This window comes from Micropterus dolomieu, linkage group LG23, assembly GCF_021292245.1.
Source record: "Micropterus dolomieu isolate WLL.071019.BEF.003 ecotype Adirondacks linkage group LG23, ASM2129224v1, whole genome shotgun sequence".
Lineage (NCBI taxonomy): Eukaryota > Metazoa > Chordata > Actinopteri > Centrarchiformes > Centrarchidae > Micropterus > Micropterus dolomieu.
In genome coordinates, this window is record NC_060172.1 from 1075128 (window position 1) to 1098835 (window position 23708).

The 23708-nt window shown below is 41.7% G+C and overlaps 1 protein-coding gene across 1 annotated transcript in view; it reads right to left on the bottom strand.

Annotated features, from left to right (window-relative positions):
- Positions 1-23320, bottom strand: part of cand1 (cullin-associated and neddylation-dissociated 1) — a 32703-nt gene extending 9383 nt beyond the window's left edge. Inside the window, exons 1-19 of the mRNA XM_046041110.1 lie at positions 23018-23320; positions 15230-15305; positions 15067-15134; positions 14808-14962; positions 13412-13535; positions 12023-12110; positions 11769-11937; positions 11514-11619; positions 11287-11432; positions 7807-7958; positions 7344-7484; positions 5672-5813; positions 4677-4885; positions 4428-4596; positions 4237-4326; positions 2768-2921; positions 2447-2684; positions 984-1172; positions 729-872 (exon numbers count right to left, since the gene is read on the bottom strand). Coding sequence (XP_045897066.1) covers positions 729-872; positions 984-1172; positions 2447-2684; positions 2768-2921; positions 4237-4326; positions 4428-4596; positions 4677-4885; positions 5672-5813; positions 7344-7484; positions 7807-7958; positions 11287-11432; positions 11514-11619; positions 11769-11937; positions 12023-12110; positions 13412-13535; positions 14808-14962; positions 15067-15134; positions 15230-15305; positions 23018-23085 — 2628 coding nt within the window. The 5' untranslated portion in view covers positions 23086-23320. The remainder of the gene's footprint in view (positions 1-728; positions 873-983; positions 1173-2446; positions 2685-2767; positions 2922-4236; positions 4327-4427; positions 4597-4676; positions 4886-5671; positions 5814-7343; positions 7485-7806; positions 7959-11286; positions 11433-11513; positions 11620-11768; positions 11938-12022; positions 12111-13411; positions 13536-14807; positions 14963-15066; positions 15135-15229; positions 15306-23017) is intronic.
- Between the last annotated feature and the right edge of the window lie 388 nt (positions 23321-23708).

Genomic DNA, 23708 nt, shown 5'->3' on the forward strand with positions numbered 1-23708 from the left:
CTAGTGTATGCGGTCCAATGCAGTGAGGAATGCACAGACCTGTATATTGGGGAGACTAAACAACCACTACACAAACGCATGGCTCAACACAGAAGGGCCAACTCCTCAGGTCAAGACTCTGCAGTCTACTTACATCTGAAGGACAGAGGACACTCGTTTGAGGACCACCAGGTGCACATTTTAGACAGAGATGATGGATGGTTTGAAAGAGGTGTCAAGGAAGCATCTACACCAGGGTGGAGAAGCCGTCATTGAACAGAGGAGGGGTCTACGCCACCACTTATCCCCCACTTACAATGCTGTCCTTTCATCTCTTCCCAGGAAACTCAACAAACGTAACCTATTGACCTTAGGTGAAGATGCCAATGATGGTCGTTCAGTCTCGGCCACAGGTAGTCTTAACGACTGTAACAGTCATCTTCGGTCCGACCAACAGTCCAAATCCCAAAGATACTAAGTTTACTTTCACATAAGATAAAGACAAGCAGCAAATCCTCACTGAGAAGCTTCAACCAAATAATGTTTGTCTGTTGATCAATCGATTCATTATTGAACTACGCGTTTCCACTCGCCAATTCAAACTGCAATATGAGCAGGAAGAGAGAAAGAAATGGAAGGAAAACACTGAATGTGGATGACTTGCCTAATTAAGAAGTGAACAGTATTCCTTCTAAACATCAGCATGTTAGCATTTAGCTTGAAGCTTGGATCTGAAAGACGGGCGTTACCTCTTCACTGGTGGAGGAGAAAGCGTCCAGGATGACTGTCTTGAGCTCTGGTTGGTTGCTGAGGTCCACATGGTGTCCCACCTCGCCCAATGAGAGCAGAGCGAGCAGTCTGATGGAGTCTGTGGAGCGGCTGTTCTTCACGTCCTATCAGTCAGGGACAAAAACTTTATTTGACACCTACTCTAAGATGTTAACCAAACGTTAATCTGGGCAGGGGCGGAGCTACGGTACACGTAGGATAGACAGGTGGGTTACCTGGATAAATTGTCCGACCACAGCGGGGCCCTCGGTGGGACAGGCTCTGGTCAGAGCGGCAACACATTTAGCGATGGAGCAGTAGGCCTGTTTGTGAGGCAGAGCGGCACTCTGGGAGTAAACCGGACCGGTCAGCATCCTCAGCAGGTCCATGTAACCCAGACCAGCAGTCTCGGTGGCGACCAAAGCCTGAAAACACACAGTTATTCATGTTTAAGGAATAAATCTCAAACAATCAGGGGTTTTATTAACCCAACCTGAAGCGGAAACCAGGCCTTTATTTGAGACAATTTATCAATAATTAATAAGACGTTTGTTCCAAATTTGATGAAGTTCCTTCAAGGCGGTCCTGAGATATCAAGTTCATGAAGTTGGATGGACGGACGTGCGTGTGTACATACAAGTCAAAAACATTTTCAGGGTTCCCAAATATTCTAAAGATCATTTTCAAGGAATTTCCAGGGATGAACTAGCTGGTATCACAGACCATCATGTCATACATTAACATGCTCCTCTCTGCGGAAGTCTAATTTTAAAGTTTTGCAGTCTGTGGCTATCACGTATCTATGAAACCATCTATTACATGAGTAGAAATTATGACAAATTGATCTCACCTTGTTTTAATTTTGTTATTTTTTAATAGTATTGCCCTTGTAATTTTTTTGTGTTTCTTTTGAAAAGCTTTTTGTGTTCTATAGGACCATTGTAGTTATTTTGCCTTCTAGTGGACTGGTGGTGGCAACGCACAGCAACCCGAAGGAGGTTAAGGGCCCGTTTTTCCCCTAAGGCCAGCGTCTTTTTTCAATTCATTGCAATGGGAGCGCTGCGTTTTTACAGCATGGTAAACACAGCAGCAGCGTGACGAGGCGCTGAGCGTCTTTTTCCGGTCGCCGAGAGTTGAAAAATGTTCAACTTTGGGAAAAACGCAGCGCTCGTCACTCTCACTTTTTCCAATCACAGTGCAGGAGGGGCGAGAATAACGCCACACCGAGCCAACTCAGCTCTTGAATGAAACGATGCGTCTCCACTTGCAGCACACCACCTCCACGGAAATTATGTATCATAGCATACAGCGTCTCGGGGAAAAAAACGCTGCGCCTCCAAAGCGCACCCTAGCGCTCCCAGCTAGGCGTTTTCAGCTGTTAAAAAACGCTTTGGTGGACACGGGCCCTAGCCCTGTCTGCTAGCATGTCAGCTGCTGTGTGCCGCAATAACTTAAAACACATGTGATGTGAGTCGGGGGGCTGTTCACAACATAATGCTAAAATAATTTTCCAGGACAACACAAGACATTTTACTTTTCTTTCATTTTCCATGTGTTTTCTATGACTGGAAAATTGGTCACCTGTTTTCCAGGTTTTCCAGGACGCTTGAGAACCCTGATAATGCCTCCTGCCAGCGCTATAACTATTCTGGTGATCTCTGGTGGCTAACACCAAATAAAAACCATGTTCCCGTTGTACCTGGTAGAAGTCGAGCATGGCGGCGAGCGCTCCGCCCTGCAGCAGCGGGGATCGAACCAGCGCGATGAGCTGCTGGAGGATGTTCCCTCCGCTCAGCTGACCGAGTGAGGACGGGTGAGTCACCGCCAGCGTGGACAGGAAGCTCAGCGCCATCTGAGACACGTGCATGTCGCTCTCAGAGATGAGAGGAGGTAGCTCGGCGAGCACGGCGTCCACCATGACGGGAGTCACCGCGGAGCTGAAACACATTTAAACGCAGTGTTACTGACAGGAAGGAGGGGGTGCTGACAGCTGTGGCCGACAGGTGTGTGTGAGCGTTACCTGTAGTTTCTGAGCAGGATGTCCAGAGCGGCCAGTGTGCAGAGCTTCAGGGCTCGCTGGTTCTTGCGGAGGAAGGAGGCGAGGATGGGAACGGCGTCGGGGAGCACCGGCCGCAGGTCGATTTTCAAAGGAGAGCCGGCGATCAGCGTCAGAGCTGCCACAGAAACAATCAGGACATCAGAGTAACTTCAGAGAAATAGGAAAAACCTGGTGTCTATTTTAAGCCAACATTTTAATTTTGACACATTTTGCCTTCGTGTCGGCACAAATAAGTAAAAACATGAAAGGCCTTTGTCATTACAGTTGAAACATCAAAACAAATCAAACAGTCTGCATCTGCTGAGTCATAAAATAGGACCAAAATCTATTAAAATACTGCCTTTGCTCACTTTCATTCACATACATTTAAAAATTGTTATTGTATAGATGTGAGATCAGAGACTGTGCTGTTGCAGTTCAGATGTCCAATGTAAACAGGAGTTTTAGCTTCAGGCAAACCAATGTTCAACAAATAGTAGCGCGATGTCATGCCAGGTCCATGGAGAGACACGATTACACACAAACTAGCCCGGTGTGGTGCAACCAAATGAGTTCAACGAGTTTCAACTTGTGTGAAAGATGTATTCTTGTCCCGGGGCTTCATGTATCTACTTAATAAAACGCACAGAGGAAGAGGAAAAATTAGAGAGACCGCAGGGAAATAACAGAAACAACTGGAGTTTCTGTTGACTATCGGACTTCAGTCAGACGCCGAGCTGAACACAACCACACAGACACGGCCGGTGCGACAACTGCTAGCTATGCTAACAGCTAACATCTCTGCAGCTGGTCCATTTGCCGCGATTAAACACAAACGACAGTCAAATTCTCGCAAATGACGCAAAACGGAAAATTCTCTTTGCCTTCTGTCTCAACGCACCAGGATGTAAGGATTTCATATTCACCAGTAAATTATCAAAGAGCAGCTGAGATCACGCCAGGAGCCTATCGATTATATTATTAAAAATTTAAACAGTTCATTTCTTGACAATTACACCAAATATTGAGTTGATATGCTTGGCAGGAGGAGGAAAAGTTGGCGTATTGATGAAAGCAAAACAATGGAAAACACATATAAAATAAATGACGTACATGAAACAGCAGATCTGTGTGCAGCTTATTTAACTACGTCAACTCAGTCTTTTTCTTATACAACGGTTTGATGGCACCCAACTGAAAAAACTGCTCCAGCAGCAGTTCTTGACAAACCAACTCCTAATATTTGCACAGCGGTGGATGGAAACGCGCATTATTTTGCATTTTTGAGTTTCTCAAAATTCAGTTAAAATTGGCGTGACAATTGGGGCAAATGCACTTGAGCCAGATGGTGTTTCGCAAAAAAAAAAAACACAAATACAGAGTACAAAACACCGTATCATGGTTACAAGTGTGCAGCTTCCACAGTCGTGAACCTGGAGGGCGTGGCTTACCTTTCACCGTCGTGAGCCTGGTGATCTCGTTCTTGAGGCGTTCTAAGAAGATCAACAGCGTTCCAGGAAGTTCAGCGGGCAGCCGGTCACCTACACAACAAGATGGCAAGACGACAAACCAGCAGGTCAAACCAAGAGGAAGCTGCATCGTAGTTAACGCCACATCACAGTGACTGACGGACGGCGGTTACCTAGGTTACAGATGATCTGTCCCATACAGGAGATGGCTCGTTCTTTGACTTCCTGGTCAATGTCGGCGGCTTTCAGGCGTTTGATTGTACAGGTGAACAGGTCGTTGATGTAGGGGGAGGGGTCAAAGCTGTCGGAGGCCTCCGATTGGCTGTCCAGAGGTCGGATAACCTGGAGGAGAGAGCGAAGGGCAGCTGTAAACTCATCATGTGACATTAGAGGTTGAAGAGCCGCAGGTTTGACTCTCCTACCTTAACGAGCTGCTGGGTGACGAGCAGAGCCTCGGAGGTGATCTTGTAAAAGGGGTCTCCCACGCACGCCACCACGGGCGGGACGAGGGCGGGGACGTGGGCGTGGAAGGCGTGAGCGGGGTGCGTGACCATGATGACGTGGAGACAGGCCAAAGCGTCGATTTTGAGGTTGGAGCTGCTGGACTTATCGTTCAGAGAGAAGATGATACCTGAAAAACAAACAAACCGATGTTACGACATTTTAACAGTCGCTCCACAAATATAATTTAAGAGCCTAAAAGAAAAGATGATCGTTTCCTTAAATAAATAACAGCTGCCTGGGTGAAAGTAAAAATCCGTTTACACTGAATTTAATAATTTCCCCGTCAGAGATCCTTATTGACAAGTAGCAACCAAGAGAATTAGAGAAAATAAAAATATTCTATCAAAAGAAAAGCAGGCACTGCAGAAGGATCAGAATCAATCCAGTGAACATCTGACTTAGGTTTTATACGGTGCGTAGCCTACATTTGTTCTGCAGAAACTAAATAGGCTTTAAAACATCATTAATGGACAGTGAAGGTATTTCTGCAGCTGCTGAGGCAGCTCGTCCGCACACACAGCAGACAGCGACAGGTCAAGATAACGTGTTACTCGAGGCTACTCGTGTTTTAATTGCCGTTTTTCCCCCAACGATTGTATAGAAAGTTTGTAACTGAATATTCTTATGCATAAAAAAATAAGTTGCTCTTTGAAAGCGCGTACTTGCAATATTCTGCAATTATATTACCGTGATATAAGTGGTCTTAAAATGACAATAATATCATTTTACGCAATAATTTCAGAAGTTATTGTGACAGGCCTTATTAAGAATATTGTATACTAAGTAAACTGCAATACTGCTAAAAGGACAACAGTAGAGATATTGAGAGCGAGAGATCCAGATCAAATGTCTGTTCACAGAAATGAATATAGTAGCAGTAGTAATAGTAGTAGTAGCGGTGGTGTAGTATTACCTGGAATTAGTACTGGGATGTGCTGCGTCAGGGCTCCTGGGAGGACGTTCACCAGCTCAGTCAACATGTTGAAACAACACTGACGGGTTTTTACACTTTTCTCCTTCAGCTGCTTGTGAAGAGCTTTCACTATCATGGGGACCTGCACGGGGCGAGAGACATTAACAGAGAGAGAGCGAGTGTGAGAAAAGACCACCACAGTTACTTCAATTTCAATTTCTGCGGTTGACGGTGGGTTTCCTGTCAGAGAAAACACAGGCGAACCAAATTAAAGCTCCAACAGCGACATCTGCTGCGGAAAAACAAAACTACAATCAGAGAGAAGATAATTAATTATGTCTGGGAAATAGACCAACTCATAAAATACTACTTTTCTACACAAATTAGGGCGACAACCGTTGTTTTCTTTAGCAATTAATCTGACAATACTTTATTCGATTAATTGTGAGGTTACAATTTTCCCAAATCCAAGAGCAAGGCTTTAAATGTCTCGTTTTGACCGACCTACAGTCCAAATCCCCAAAATATCATGTAAGACAAACAAAATCTGAAAATATTCACACTTGCTGCAATTAGTGAATTTTTGGCATGTTTGCTTAAAAAAAATATTTAAGCAACTAATTATCAAAATTGTTGATTCATTTAATGTCTTTTCTTTGTCCAAACAACAGTCAAAACCCCAAAAATATCCAATTTGCAACGACACAAAACAAAGAAAAGCAGCAAATCCTCACATCGGAGAAGCCAGATCCTGTTTTAGTTTTTAAAATTACATTAAATTATTAATCGATTATTTATACTATTTAAAAAAAGGAAAAAGGGACAATTATTCAACAAAACAAAAATTTTTACCACACATAAAGATAAAAAACAAAACAGTATCCTGAACCCGATGATGCCAATCTGGCTTTCTGATCATTTACTTTCATCAGGCCTGGGCACCTTAACGGGTTATTATCTCGTATAACGCATTCATTAAATAACGCTGACAACTGTTTTATTGCACGTTAACGCATTTTTTAAAAGTTATTATTTTGAAAGTCTGTTGCTCACTGGCTCTGAATACACAGTCAAACCATGAGTCACAGGAGGGGCGGGATGCTGATCACCCTGCAAATCACCCAGACAAGCAGTGGAGGGAGGTTTCGGCAGACTAACAGCGTTTGCAAACCACACATTATTGCACTTTTGTGTATATAGCTGTACATTTAAATTAAAATTGAGCAATACACTATTTTAGAATTCATTATTCAATTTTGCACATAATGCGAAAATGGGATTAAATTTTAATCGTTGCCCAGCACAAATTTTTATACTTACTAAGTATATACTTATAGTATATACATGTTTTCAGTTCCTCACTACAACTGTCACCTCTTTAACTGAAAATAAATGATTTCTTACATTCATCCTTACTATTTGTATTTATTTTGGCCAAATATGTAACTTTAAAACAGTAGGCTACGGTGAGTAGTTTTGTTTACATATTTTAAGATTCGATTTTGAAGAATTAAACTTTATGATTTGTTTATTTCTTTATCACCCAGTTATATATATTAAAAGGGAACAGAATAAGGTACATAATGAAGCTGGATTTGACTTTCAAATGTTTGCTCACAGAAATATGCTTTCCAGCCATCCATCCATTAATTAATCCTTCCCCGTTTCTTACCTGGCTCTGCAGCATGGTGAGGGGGGTTTCTCCCTGCTCCATGGCGTCTGGATCAGTCAACCAGCTCTGAGCAGGTCTGGTCTGTTTAAGCAGGGACAGGTAGGCGTGGAAAACATCCGCCTTCACGTTCTCCTCCCTCTCCTACAGACAGTTCAACAGGTATGGATTACATATATCAGGTTGACATCAGCCCGATCCACAGACAAGGATTAATCACAATGAACAGTTTCCGCATTAGTCCGATCAATAGTAAGAAATTACTTTAATCAAGAGGTAGCGAGCAAAGTAATCAATCGGCCGGTGCAGACTTGTCATATTATCCGGCTGAAGTTAAGATAAGTAAAGATCTATTTAAATTGCTGCTTTCGAAACTAATTTAAAATATCAGATCTGAGTGATGAGGAGATGAAACCAAAGCAGCAGAGTGAAGAGGTGACGGCGTGACAGGAGAGACTGACGGTACCTTGAAGCGGCAGACGAGCGCGGGCGAGACGGAGCGGTAAAACTCTGGCAGCATCTCGTGGCGCGTTGAAACGACGGCGTCCAAACACTTGGCGGCCGCCCGTCGAACCTTCCAGCTCATGTCGTCGTCGTCACTGTACTCATCGTCGCTGCCTGGACAGACAAAGACCGGCTGTCAGTATTCACAGTTTTCACAGTTAGCTTCTAACAAGGACATTTTTGTCAGTTTAAAAGATAATTTAAGTCAAGAAAGTCACAGTTTGTCGTAAAACTGTTCAAGTTTAAGACGTGAAAATACGTAATTAGAAAAAACAAACTCAAAAGACGCTTATGTAACGCCAAAACTTTTTCTCTCAATAAACTACATAATATATAATAACGTCACAGAAGCTAATGTTGTTACTGAAGCTAACGTGACTGACGGTAACGTGACTGAAGCTAACATCACTAAAGCTAATGTTGTTACTGAAGCTAACGTCACTGACAGTAACGTGACTGAAGCTAACGTCACTAAAGCTAATGTTGTTACTGAAGCTAACGTCACTGACGGTAACGTGACTGAAGCTAACGTCACTGACGGTAACGTGACTGAAGCTAACGTCACTAAAGCTAATGTTGTTACTGAAGCTAACGTCACTGACGGTAACGTGACTGAAGCTAACGTCACTGACGGTAACGTGACTGAAGCTAACGTCACTAAAGCTAATGTTGTTACTGAAGCTAACGTCACTGACGGTAACGTGACTGAAGCTAACGTCACTGACGGTAACGTGACTGAAGCTAACGTCACTAAAGCTAATGTTGTTACTGAAGCTAACGTCACTGACGGTAACGTGACTGAAGCTAACGTCACTGACGGTAACGTGACTGAAGCTAACGTCACTAAAGCTAATGTTGTTACTGAAGCTAACGTCACTGACGGTAACGTGACTGAAGCTAACGTCACTGACGGTAACGTGACTGAAGCTAACGTCACTAAAGCTAATGTTGTTACTGAAGCTAACGTCACTGACGGTAACGTGACTGAAGCTAACGTCACTGACGGTAACGTGACTGAAGCTAACGTCACTAAAGCTAATGTTGTTACTGAAGCTAACGTCACTGACGGTAACGTGACTGAAGCTAACGTCACTGACGGTAACGTGACTGAAGCTAACGTCACTAAAGCTAATGTTGTTACTGAAGCTAACGTCACTGACGGTAACGTGACTGAAGCTAACGTCACTGACGGTAACGTGACTGAAGCTAACGTCACTAAAGCTAATGTTGTTACTGAAGCTAACGTCACTGACGGTAACGTGACTGAAGCTAACGTCACTGACGGTAACGTGACTGAAGCTAACGTCACTGACGGTAACGTGACTGAAGCTAACGTCACTGACGGTAACGTCACTGACGGTAACGTTGTTACTGAAGCTAACGTCACTGACGGTAACGTTGTTACTGAAGCTAACGTCACTGACGGTAACGTGACTGAAGCTAACGTCACTGACGGTAACGTCACTGACGGTAACGTCACTGACGGTAACGTGACTGAAGCTAACGTGACTGAAGCTAACGTCACTGACGGTAACGTTGTTACTGAAGCTAACGTCACTGACGGTAACGTTGTTACTGAAGCTAACGTCACTGACGGTAACGTGACTGAAGCTAACGTCACTGACGGTAACGTCACTGACGGTAACGTCACTGACGGTAACGTGACTGAAGCTAACGTGACTGAAGCTAACGTCACTGACGGTAACGTTGTTACTGAAGCTAACGTCACTGACGGTAACGTTGTTACTGAAGCTAACGTCACTGACGGTAACGTGACTGAAGCTAACGTCACTGACGGTAACGTCACTGACGGTAACGTCACTGACGGTAACGTGACTGAAGCTAACGTGACTGAAGCTAACGTCACTGACGGTAACGTTGTTACTGAAGCTAACGTCACTGACGGTAACGTTGTTACTGAAGCTAACGTCACTGACGGTAACGTGACTGAAGCTAACGTCACTGACGGTAACGTCACTGACGGTAACGTCACTGACGGTAACGTGACTGAAGCTAACGTGACTGAAGCTAACGTCACTGACGGTAACGTTGTTACTGAAGCTAACGTCACTGACGGTAACGTTGTTACTGAAGCTAACGTCACTGACGGTAACGTGACTGAAGCTAACGTCACTGACGGTAACGTCACTGACGGTAACGTCACTGACGGTAACGTGACTGAAGCTAACGTCACTGACGGTAACGTGACTGAAGCTAAGGTCACTAAAGCTAATGTTGTTACTGAAGCTAACGTGACTGAAGCTAATGTCACTAAAGCTAAGGTCACTGGGTCACTGATGGTAATGTAACTTAAGCTAACGTCACTGACGCAAGGTCACTGAAGGTAATGTAACTGAAGCTAAACTAACTGAAGCTAATGTTACTGAAGCCAACGTGACTGAAGCTATGGTGACTAGAGCTAACGTCACTGAAGCTAAGGTCACTGATGGTAAACGTGACTGAAGCTAACCTCACTGACGCTATCGTTGTTACTGAAGCTGACGTAAAAGAGCTTCGGTGTGCAGATGATGTGATAAAATGACCAGGAGTCGTTGGATTAAGCACATCATGTGACATACATCTGTGCGCGAAACACAGCTAAGTGAGCTAGCTAGCAATGAGCGTTAGCTTAGCATTACAGCGCTAACATGTTAGTGACGTACATTGCGCAAGACTAGAGATGTGGTTCATTGAGCGGTTTCACACAAAACAAAGTATTACTTTACTGTTTTACGTGTGTAATTCAGGACAACGCAAACAGGATCAAAACATTAGTTGATTCTCGCCGTCTACTGTACATCTTTATCCAAAATAAGGTCTGGATGCTTTCAAAAGATATGTTAAGGTCAATGCCGTATTTGGCAACATAGGCGGTGTTATATCTTGTGAATTGATCACGTCCGTTTGTGAACGTGAACTCATGCAATGCTGTGCTAAACTCAATATATAAAAACAGAATCCACATTATAAAGAAAGGTAGTGAGGAATCTGTAACAGGCAGGACTCAAGTTTCATTTGCACTTTCCAGCCGAGCCTTTTATAGGCACACTGCTGAGTGGTAAACATGGATTATCCATGAAGGAAAACAAATTCTGCCACGGGAGGGACTTGTAAAGTAAGTATGCTTTCAATAGATATGTTAATAGATAACATTTATTAATTAACAAAACACAAAGTGAGTGAACTGAGGAAAAATCTAAATCAAATCAATGTGGTGTGACCACCGTTTGCGTTAAAAACAGCATCAGTTCTTCTAGATAGTTTTTGAAGGAACTCTGGACAACTACCCACAATCCTTCTGTGGATTTGGGCAGCTTCAGTTGCTGGATAAAAAAAAAAACAATTAAATGCTGCCACGAACTACAAAAGATCCCACAGTATTTAACATGTTAACAAGTTAATGCTAGTTGGCTACAACTTGTGTCGACTTATATTTCAGTACCTTGGTAGTCTTCATCGTTCTGCTCTGCGTCCATGGCGTTGTCGTCCTCGTCTTCATCGTCGAAGTTGTAGTTGGGGTCGTAGGTCAGGTAGCGCAGGCAGATAGAGATAACCGTGGGAACGTGGGGGTAAACTTCTTTAGGACACCTGTAACAATAACAACATGAAAGTTAAACACAAGCAACTACGACTATCAGAGTATGTTGGCAGTATTACTGCGTGTATTACCTCCTAACAAAGGACTCAAACGCCTGGATGCAGTACTCTCTGAGCTCGTCATCATCAACGTTGCAAAACTTCACTACCAGAGGAATGATCTTCTCCAGATACTCTCCTGAACAGACAGAGAGTAAGGTCATAGTAAGTTAGTAAAAACATTTTTAGTTGATTGTCTGAAAATAAAAGTGAAATCCAGAAGAAACACTTGATGTGAATTTGGTCACTTTTATGTTTTTGGTAGTCAGCGTGTCTCGTCTGTCTCACCGATCCTGTGTCCAGCCTGTCTGCTGATGGCGGCCGTGCACTGGATGTAGGTTCTGGTGGTCGACATGTTGTCGTTCCTTCCCAGCTCGGTCAGAAGGTGCTCGATCAGATCGATGAAGACCAGGTTCCCACAAGACATAACCAAGTGGCCCAGAGCCATGATGGTCCTCTGAAACGTCACGGCAGATGTAATGAATACACACTGGCTCTTAAAATAATGTTGTGAAGGATAATAACTTAAAGGTCAGATGTACCTTTCTGACAGCCAGTCTGGGGGAGGTGAGCTGGGGGAGCAGACAGCTGAGGATGGAGGGATGGAAATTCACCAGCAGACCTCCCTGTCTGCAGAGACACAGAAAGATAAGACAGTTTTTATTCCAGAATCAAAATTAACGACAGAACCAGGCTGCTTGTCTAGACGTAGCTACTGAAGCGTTGCTAGTTTCTGGATGCCGAGTAGCAACTCTCAGTGAGAAAGAAGAGTCGATTGTGCACATTCTTCCTCACAACATCAGCTCTGCTCATTGTATTAGATAGTGGTAATGTGGAGGCAGTGTGCAACTTGGCAATATATCTGCAGAAGAACTGTTCACTGAAAGTCTTTTCCAAGTACTAAAATTTTAACTTTATTAGATGGTTATTATTTTGCAGACCCAGGAAAAGTTGCAATAAACAGTTCACTGATCCGTTTCTCTGCCATTTTTCTGTATTTAAGCAAAAAATAATAATTTTTCAGGAAGGTTTCAAACATTAAAACTGGCAGTAGGCCTGCAACTAACAATTATATTGATTAATCTGATTATCATTTTGTCGATTAATTGATTAGTTGTCTGGTCCATAAAATGGTGAGAAATGTATATTTGTGTTTCCAAAAGCCCAAGATGACGTCCTCAGATGTCCACAACCCAAATATTTTAAATTTTTTATTTCAGATTGATGAAGCTGGAGAGTAGGGCTGGACGATTTCACCTAAAATAAAAATCACGATTAACTGAATATTTTTCCTCGATTACAATTATTTTGTCGTCATAATTCACTGACTAGGTTTGTACTTTAAATAAGCTCAACTATTATCTGGGTTTATTTATTTATTTGATTCACCGATTTTAAAATCGATAATGTAAATTTTAATTGATAAGGTAATATTGACATCCACATTATGGATAAATGGTTCCCCTATATTCAGCGCATTGCCGCTGCTGAATTATGACCACTGCTTTTATTAATGTCAGTGTGGAACTAATGATTTTCACAGCAACACACGCTTTGCTAGCTTCTAAGTAACATGACAGCTGCTGTTATAAGAGCAGCGGAGTTAACGTCAGGTCTTTTAAGGAGTGCAGTGTGTGTTCGTAGCGAGTGGGTGAGCAAATGAGAGAGCGCAAGCAGCAGAAAGTAACGGGAAAAGCGAGAAAGTTTGTTGTCAGTCTGGCAGTAAACGTACAGTGTCGGTCACAGCGTTAATAAAATGGATGTCTGTGGTTTCGCCAACTGCAGCAAAGTGAAGGCCTTTTTTTTCCAAAACAATGAATCATTAATCAAAATAGTTGGCGATTAATTTAATAGTTGACAACTAATCAATTAATCATTGCAGCTCTACCTGGCAGTCAGGTATATACAGATGTAACAGACAGGTAGCGTACCTGCAGAGCATGTCAGCCATGATGTCGAGCGCCTCCAGCTGGACAGACACGTCTTCCTGTTTGGCGATGGCGCTCGTTAATCGACCCGTTATCTTCTTGCAGACACTGGCAGCTAAAGCAGAGCCTGAGAGACAAAGACAGGTACAAGTTTTTATGACATCAGTTTTAATTACCTATGAAGGCAACTAACTGCAAACAAAAGGCCTCATTATCAGTCAAGCTAAGAGAAACAAAGACGCTGTAGTAATACAACTAGTACTGTATTGTAAAAGAAAAAAAAATGTGTGGAGTAGTAAGATGGTAAGTAATCATTTCAATTTCCCCTGAAACAATTTGCCTAATAAATCACATTGTTCACAAGACACCATGAGGATTCTGGGTTAGAGCTGAACGATTAATCGTTTTCAAATTGAAACTGCGAGCGTTTAGCCTACACGTTGTTAATTTGTCATTTTGTGTGCTTCAACTACGGATAACAGCTCTCTGTGAGCTAGCTAAGCTCTCCCCGTGCTACATTTCCCACATGGAGCATTTCAGAATAAGAGCGTTCTGCCTGCCTGATTTTGCTGACTTGTTCAGATTTTGTTGATTTGTTCAGTTGTCCTTGATTTTTGTGCCTCTACTATGGTTAAGTAGCTACGTAGTTAAATTGTTGTGGTCATGAATTTAGAATGGTGTTTTATTTTGAAAACTGACTGGATTCTCTATGCTGTTCTGTGTCGGACTTCCTGCCTGGTTCATCTGCTCTGTGCAGCTTGACATGGCTTCAGTCAAAAATACACTGGCAGTGAATTCTGAACTTTAGCAAACCCCCCCGTTTATTTTTTAAAATCGCAAATCGAATCGTAATATCTGGCGGATAAATCACAATTACATTTTTCGCCCAAATCGTTCAGCAGTGATCTGGGTTATGCAATAATGAGCACAGAATATCAATCAATACAAATGCAGATAATGAATAAATAATATAAACACATTATGCCCGTAGAACTGATCCTGTGCCTCTGAGCAGGACGCAGTATAAATACAGAACGCAGGTTGTTGTTCTTGTGCAGGTGTTTGGTAAACAGCTACAGAGAGAAAACACTGTTAGAGCCGATTGACAGCTGTGATCAGCTGCCGCCATCATCAGAAACTGTCACGGAGGGAAACAACTTACGATGCAAAGAGGCAGTCCAGAAAATTATTCTTCCGTCTGTAGTTACAGGACATTTTCTGGACGCGTGAACGAGGACTTGACGTTTGGTTGTTTGAGCTGGACAAAGCGAACGGATCTCAATGTGGACACTGGAGACTCATTAATACCATGTCTTAAGAGACAGATGGGTATTTGAGAGACAGCAGTGGTAGTAGTACCATTAATCATAGTTTGCATAAGTATTCATTGTATTTTTACCACTGGAGGCGGGCGGTAACTCTCCGATCACAGTTTTGAGCCCGATGGAGGAAATGTCTCTGAGCTGTTCTTTGTCCGACAGCATGTTGGTGCACAGAGTGTCCACGATCGTCTCCACCTGGTACTCCTTCACCTTACTGACCAGGGGCCCCAGGCTGACGAAAACAAACGCACCCACAGTTAAAACGTACACAGTGAGGCGGAAACAGAAATTTAAATAAACACTTGGTTAAAAAGATACTGCATGTGTGTTTGTTACCATTTGACAGCCAGGTTCTGAACTTCTCCATTCTTGTCTTCCAACAGTTTAAGAATCATCCTCACCACCTGCCAATCAATACATCAATCAATCAATCAATCATTCAAACCTAAAACTCTTCAGCCTCGAGACAAACTCTCCAGACACAAACATATAAACTGACCTTCCTCTCGCTGTCGTCGTCCAGTTTGATTGAATCTTTCTGCAGCTCCGTCATCAGGTCGTTAGTGGCCATAAACCTGGAGAGAGAGAGAGGAAATAACTCTGTAACAACGCAATCAATCAGAAACTCAAACCTGCAGCGGAGTCAGATTAACACCAGCTTCAATGCAGCTAATGTGGTTTCTAATTAAACTAAATATAAAAGTCACTATAGCAAACTTGATCCATTTCTCGAGACGATTAATGAACAATTTAATTACAAATAATCCCAAATGGTTTCTGAATTGGGATTAATCTGTTATGAGTTTGAGGGAGGCTGTGACGAACGACTAATTGCCAAAGCAGTTAACAATCTGGCTCTCGAAGGCTGTGAGAAGATCGTTTGTAAGCTGTAACGACTTCAGTATTTCAAGTGTCGTGTCCGCTACAGTCTTTGACTCAAGATGGAAATCTGCTTCTGATGTTGTTCGGACACGTCTGCGTGCATTTTCCTTCTACACGGGTTGTGAGTTTAATGTGCTCGATTACGGCAAAAGTCATAATCAGTATTATTTTGAGATCACGATAATTGAACGTGTCAACATTCCAACGGCCGTCAGGTCCCGGCAGCACCTTTCAGTATGTGCACACAGCTGCTATGTTAACTTCATACTCATATGATGCACCTCGTGATTCGACCAATGCAAACCATTTCAAGGTACAATCACCACAGCGGGTCCAATCAGCGCCTCTGTCAGACTGAAATTGACGCGACTCACTTATGTCTCATAGTAACTTAATCCACCGATCGATTATATTCCAACAAAAATGGTCTTGTTACGTAGTCAAAGGTCCAGACAATCCAATCCAGTTCAAACATTTAGTCCAAAACACATTATTCCTAAGGCTAGGTAAGGCTTTATGCTGTGGCCCTACAGTGTTTTCCAGCTAATAAGTCCCAGCTGTAGTTGTCTGCATGAATTTGTTAGCAAGCACAAAAAAATATATTAGTTTTAGTGTTTAAACTTATATCAATCAATTCCAGTAGCACTTCCAGTGATTCAGACATATACTCCAAATGGTTCAAGAACCACATGCACTTTACTCTGGATCTGCCTTGAAGAGGCGTTTTTTCATGAATTTTACAGGAATGGTAAGAGTTTAACAAAATTACTCACTGACTTAGGAAACACTGTGCATTTATTAAGCTTTAAAAATCAAATGCTTCATTGTTTTTATTATGCAACCATTACCCCAAATAGCCCATTAAATAAGAAACAGTAATCCAACATTATTAACGTTAAACGGCATGTTGGAGCTTAAGAGGACCACAGTAACGCAGCGTCTCCCCAGGTTGACTGCTTCTGGGAGGTGAACGGGCCGCTGAGGGGGGTCGTAATTCAAAATAAAAAAATCGATTAATTGCTGTTAATTACTTTACAAATTAAATTAAATTAATTAAAACTCAAAAAATGCCATTCAGGCCAGCCCTAATAACTTTATATATTTAATGTTAGCCAGTAATGCATTTAGATTAGAGCTGCTGTCATTTAGATTAAATGCGTTTCTTTTTCACCACCTTCCCAAAACTCACAGGAGGCGTCTGAAGATACTTCCTGTATATCGGCCTCGATGCCAGTTATCTCAAAATGGCAGATATTGCCCTGATTAATCAGTCTATCACTTGTTTCTTCTGTTAGAAGATCAGTTGTGGCTGTATGTTGCAGATACGTTTGTCCAAACTGAAAGAAACATTCAGAAAACCTCCTGACAGGATGTTGATTAACCTATTTGCTTTCTCGGAGGTCTACACTAAACCCTGATATATGGAAGCAGTGTTTCCCAAAAAATGCCTCCGCAGAGGCATCAGTCAATCTTCAGACTGTGCTGTGAAAGAAATAAACATCTTCCAGCCGCCTGTAGGTCCAGATTTGTCTGTTTTTCTTGCCTTCATTCTTCATTCAGGTGCAAGCAAATTATTCACAGCACCTTTAGCGCTTCTGTCATACACATTGACAGTTATGTAAATTACTGTAAACAGTCTTTATTTGAATCACAGCAAACAAAAAAAAACAAAAAGGGCCAAAACTTCACTAATGTAAAACAAAACTTTTTTTAAAAAAATCGCTGATATTTAAACTGAAGTGCTTGACAAAGTGAAAATTAGTAGCGTTGCATTTCCTCCTGGCTTTGAAGACAGTTTTACTAGCAGCCAAACAAGCGGCTCTAAAACAGCAGATACTTTCTTTTGAGCGTCACAAAATGATGAATCAGAAGTTGATCTAGTCGGTCAATAACATTTGGAAAGTCCAGAAGAGCCGCACAATTATTATTTTACCCCCATAGAAGTTAACAGAGGGCTAAAACGGACGCTAGCTGGCTCAACGGTGAAGGTCAACACAGAGGAACATAAAACCCAACCGCCAGCTAGCGAACTACAGCTACAACTACAACATTTACATTTATTAATTTAGCTGACGCTTTTATCCAAAGCGACTTACGTGTTGCTATACATGTCAGAGGTCGCACGCCTCTGGAGCAACGAGGGGTTAAGCGCCTTGCTCAGGGGTCACAGTGGGGAGTTGAACCCGTGTCTCTTACACCAAAGGCAGGCATCTTATCCATTGCGCCATCACCACCCCATACAGCTACATTTACGTGATTAGCTTTTATTGAAATGTGTAAACCGAAACATTTAACGCCACTATTTAAAGTGATTTTATAAATAGAGACAAAGAAAAATGAGGTAATACTTTCTCTTGTATCTGGCGAGCCACACTTACACTGTCCAATTTGTCCACACGCTGACACACGGGCTGTTTTGAATCACTTTTAGGATGATTACATTAACCGCTTTACATGAATACCCTGATCAAATGCTTTGCCTCCAGATGCGAGCCCTTCACTTCCGAGTTATTTCTGCTGAGGCCGTGTCCGATCCAATATTTATATTTTCATAGCCGGCACAGAGCACACATTAAAATTAGAAAAGCAATTTATGTGTGTTTGACAGCCGGATAGCTCTGATTTAAAAGAAAATATGGTGCGAGTTCAGTGACAGAGACACATCACCTAAAAAGAAAGCGTAATTACGTCTCCTGCTGTATCTGCTGATACTCGCTGTTAAAGCCTCAAATCAGGATTGAAATGACTCTTCTTGCTTTTGTTCAACAGGGTCAGCAGCAAATGGAGCGGATACAAGTCTCACAATTTCACGGATTTGTTGTACAGAGAGGGCTGCTGTCTGGAGTGCTGAAACTGATTAGTTGTGCTGCCAACTTTGGCTGTGATCGTCCTCGAGCAGATTACAAAAGAGGGTGGTTCGCTCTGAAGTTTATCTGTTAAACATGAGGGGGACTAAACTGTCTCATCCCACTGTCCTTTGCCTCAACACTCGTTTCTAGCCGTTGGCATTTCACAAGTTAAGACAAACAAGAAACACATGGCCTGGCAAAGCAAAATGGTTTAAATAATTATCCCCATCTGCTGATTAATCTTCTGGGATATAAAACGTAAGCACAAAGGCTTTGTCACAGTCACGAGTCCCTGAAGTCTAACCAAAGTATTTCTTATTTTGTTCGATAAAATATTCAGTTTAATAACACAAGAGAAAAGCAGCATATTCTCACAGCTCAAACCAGAGAACTTTTGCCATTTAAGCTTAATAAATAACTTAAATTCATTAACCGCTTATCAAAATAGCTGCCAATCAATTTCAAATCCGAATATCTAATAGATTAATCAACTATTAAATTTAAGCTCAATTAAAAAAAGAATGTTCAAGACATTGAATTGTGTCTCAGTTTTGTTTGGATTTACTCATTTGTACAGAAAAGGGTAGAAGGAAAACATAAAAAAAATCTAAGCTAAAAATCAATCAAATATAATATTGTATAATTGGAAAGTAATACAAAATAAGGCTGCGTTTTGAGTATCTTCTACAAACTCGTGCATGGACACATTATTCACTCCTAATGGAGCTACAAACCAGCCAGCATGTTTTCATGTTGTCAACTAGAGCCAGACCGATATGGGATTTTTAAAACCAGATTTTGATATTTGAGGATTTTAAAATCCGATATTCTGTACTTCTTTTTTTCAGAAACACACTACATAAAGATTATAATCCATACATGGTTCGAAACAAATTTTTTGCATTGGCTGCACTGGTGCTCCGCCACAAAATGTAGGTGCAACCAAATTATTCACTGCACCTTAAAGCTTGATTTACACTCCTGCGTAGGGTCTACGTGCGTAGTTACGTCGTAGGCTCCGTGTCTCCATCATTCTACAATTACACATTAAAGGTGCGGCTGGTGTAGCCTTTTCAATTGTTATCGACCGAATGGATCACATTCTGATTTCTGTCATTTCGCTCGGGTTGCGACGCTCAAATATATTGATACACCGTGTTACAGCCGCTGCTTTGTCCGCTAGTAAAAGTTACTTCAAAGCACGGCGCACTTCCTGTCGGCTCGAAGGCATTGCGAGGCTTCCGATGCTTCTGGCTTGAACCGGGCTTCGTCCAACCTCAGCTCTTGGACTAAACGGTGGTACTCGCCAAGATTTTTCCTCGCCCACAAAATCTCATGAACCTGCATACTCTAGTACTCAAGTACTCTAGTAGGTATAACTACATGCAACAAATGTACCATACCAACCAAAGCAGTCGGAAAAAAGGCTGCGCCTAAAAAACGCCCGTTGGCGCTCCCTGCTTGGCGTTTCCAGAAGAGCAGCAGGCGTTTTCAGCTGGCAAAAACACTTTGGCGGACTCGAGCCCTGACAGTATATTCTAGTCATTTCCCAAACACACTGATAGTTACGTACTGTAAATGATTGTTAAAAATAACAGGTAAATGTTTGTCTTTTTTGAATCCCAGCACAAACAAAAAATTCAAAGGAATCAAAAGTGTGTGCTGCTCTCTGCAACGAATAATTTAAATCTCCAATTACCTCATATCGACCGTTAATATCGGCACGCCGTTTTATCTGTCGGGTTCTATTTTGGACTTGGGGTGTGCCAGAAAATCGATACAGCGATTTATCGTTATAGATTATTTCCATGATACTGTATTGATATTCAAGCTCATCATATCGATACATAAAAATTAATAACAAAATAGCGCTTTGACGTTAGCTCAATGCTAACATATAATGGGAATCTCTATTAACGTGCTAACGGACATTAGCATCGCAATCACAATACTGCTTCTGCACTCCACACAGACTAGCTACAGCAACCCCAAAGGGTCAAATCCCAAAATCCCCAGTGGTCTAAAAGTAGGTGGAGAAAGGGCAGCACAACGCTGTGTCACTGAACAGTTAATATATTGTAATGTACTTAGGTGGAACACATATTTGCAGTGAAGCATTCAGTAAATTCAATGAATTTGCATTTTATTTGCCTTTTATAATGAAATGTTTTTTATAAAAAAATGTTCATAGTTATTCTGTAGTTTTATTTACACACTGAAAAACATGTACTGCAGAATTGTGCTGTTTTCTAATTTGCAGCAAATAAATAGAGAACTTTTTCACAGGCATTTTGTATTCATAGTTAGATATCGTGATTAATCACTTTGGGATTTTCAAGCAATATATTGATGATCGCAGAAATGCTGTATCGCGATATTATCGTTATCGTGAGCCATGTACCCTGCGATTCGTACCCATATTTTATACCATTTAAAAACAAATGTCCAGTTCCTGTTTATCATTTTCCAAAATCATGGGATGAACAAACGAACTAACAAAGGCGCATTAACTGCAACTTGATTATGCCATCAGTTGTTTGATTGATTAATACTTTCCAGGCAGCCACTGATTTCATTTACAAAAATCAACATGCAGACTTGCATCTTGCTGCAGGCAGATTATCCATCATGGTAAGAAGCATTTCTACTTGCATTTTTGTCAAAGTTTCAGTACATTCAGTGGCCAGTTTTTAGCTACACCTACCTAAAACTAATGCAGGCTAAAAAAAAACACATTCACCCCATTTATATCAATAACAGTAGACAAAATACATCCAATGACATGACAGATGTATGTAATTCGGTGCCTCATGTTCCATGCAGTGATAAAGATAGGCAGCATTTTTATTTATAATTCAGACAAACCTGATTTATTTTCTAAGCAGCAGAGTACAGAGAAAGAGTAAACCCCCAAAACAGGTCTGTCTGCTTAGTTATGCTCAGCTAAAAGCAGTCAATTCACCCAACAACACGTAAACGCATTCCTTATGTCAAATTATATTGACTACCAATTAAACTGACTTATCCACAAATATGTACCCAACTTACAGTATTTTTCAGTTGCTATCATGCGTTAGTCAAAACTGAAGTCACATTGTCAAAACTCTTCACACAGAAGAGTATGTGGACAAAATTGAATCATTTTCATTTGCTTTCACACAAAAATGCATTCAGTGACCTCCCTCTCCAAAACACAACTCTTCTCTCAATCATACAAAACACTAAATATCTGCAGCACATTTTTCTGCATCCAAAACAGAATGTTGGCAAATGTCCTGCACTTCTGCAGCCACCAGATTTAGATATGTAGAAAACCTTAGCCGTATATTTACGGTAAAGTTTATGCTGCAATCTCAGCGTCAATGTGGGAAATACAAAGTGCTGCCTAACTTTGTAGAATTTAAGTAGAATTGTTTCATGAATTACAAGTGTTGCTCACTGTGTTGCAACTGTGCATACAACTGAGAAAAACTGTATTCCAGCACTGAAATTTCAGCTTTTTTGTTTTTACATGTTAATTACTATGTGCAATGATTTAGAAAAAATAAAGGATATTGAAGCACATCTCTGCATTTCTGATTCATTCTTGTTACATAAACTTTAATCCTGTCAATAATGTGAACATATGTTATTCTTATTCTATAATGAAATACTTATTTATCTAATCAAAGTTCATAATTTCAGCGTAACGCTCCCAGGTTGTTAGCTTTTTTCCCGATCAGTGTGTTATGGGTGACAATATTTGATTTGAGAGTGAGAATTGTTGCAGGTGTTTTGGTTGAACAAGCTCATTTTGTGTAAGTGTGTTGGTGGTGTGAGTGAGTTGTGGAGGTGAGATTACCCGTTAAGGCCAAGATGCATGTTAGTTATGCAGACTGTGTGAAGAATGTTTGTTTTTGTGGCTTCAGTTTTGACCAATCCATGTTAAAAATTAAAAACTGTAACATGCATGCTGTTTACACTGACTAACGTTACATGACCTGAAGCTCCAGTATGTTTACATGTTGCTGTTACCTGAAATGCTACCACACCCCCCCTCCAAAAAAAGCATCATGCTAGTTAGCCGACGCGACAATTTACTGTTTGCTTCTCAACACCTGCACAAGTACAAGTACATGCTAACTTCACATCTGAAGTCCACAACGCGGCTTGCAGCGTGAAAAAAAAAATCTTTCACAACCGATAGCTGACATCACGCTAGCTTGCGGCATGACAGAAGTTAGTGCTGGCAACGAGCTAGTTAGCACGCTAGCAGGCGAGTTAACAGCTAAGGGACGGTGTTTACCTGCGACTCAGCTGTCAGTGTAGCTTTCAAACCAGCTATGAGTTTAACCTCGCTGTCAAATCTAACGCTAACGAGCACCAAAATGCTACCAGCAAGCTAACAAACTGGCTAGCGATGTGACGATGATCAGACAGGTGGCAGGATAGCAGTTAGCATGAGGCCTGGCTGAGCTAGCTGTTCCAGCCGAGTGTTTTTAAACATATAAGACAAACGTTTTGAGGAGATACTGTAAGACGGGTAGTTAGTTTGCTTTGCTGAGGTTTTGTTTTACCTGAAATCCTTGTCGCTGGAGGTCATTTTCTCCAGCAGGTTGGAGATGTGGTACGAGGCGCTCGCCATGTCGGTGCTGTTAGCCTCCTGCTAGCAGACTGCGCTCAGTGTGTGTGTGTTCCGGCTGCTGACTGTCTGTCTGTCTGTCTGTGTGTGTCTCTGTCCGTCTGTCTGTCCTGGTGGCCTGGTTATAGAGGTAAAGTCTGTGTTTCTGGTTCCTCGGCTGCTGCCTGCTGTCGCCTTTCTCTCTTTCTACACCGACTGTCGCATCCCGGGGCGCGGAGTTTGGGTTTGTTTGAATGGAGCTCCCGTTCTCTCTGCAGAGGGGCGGGGTTAGCGTTGATGGACGCTGCGGGGTCGAAGGTCAGAGTGTGAGAAGGTTTTTTTTTTTCCCACAGGTTTTTAATAATTTTCCTCCAGATTTCTAATGTTCTAATTTATTTCATTAAAGCCAGACACCGCAGTCCAAAATGATGATTTTGCTTCAATCTGTCAATTTTCAGATTTCAAGTTATTTTGCAACTATTATTTCCACACTTTCATAAAATATGTAAAACACTCATATGTGTGATGGAACCTTTTTTCCACCCACATATTTACAGATAAAATACCACATAAAATAAGAACGATGAAAGATGTTTTGAAGAACGAGAATGAAATGAAAATGACTTGATGTACAGGAAACATGTCCT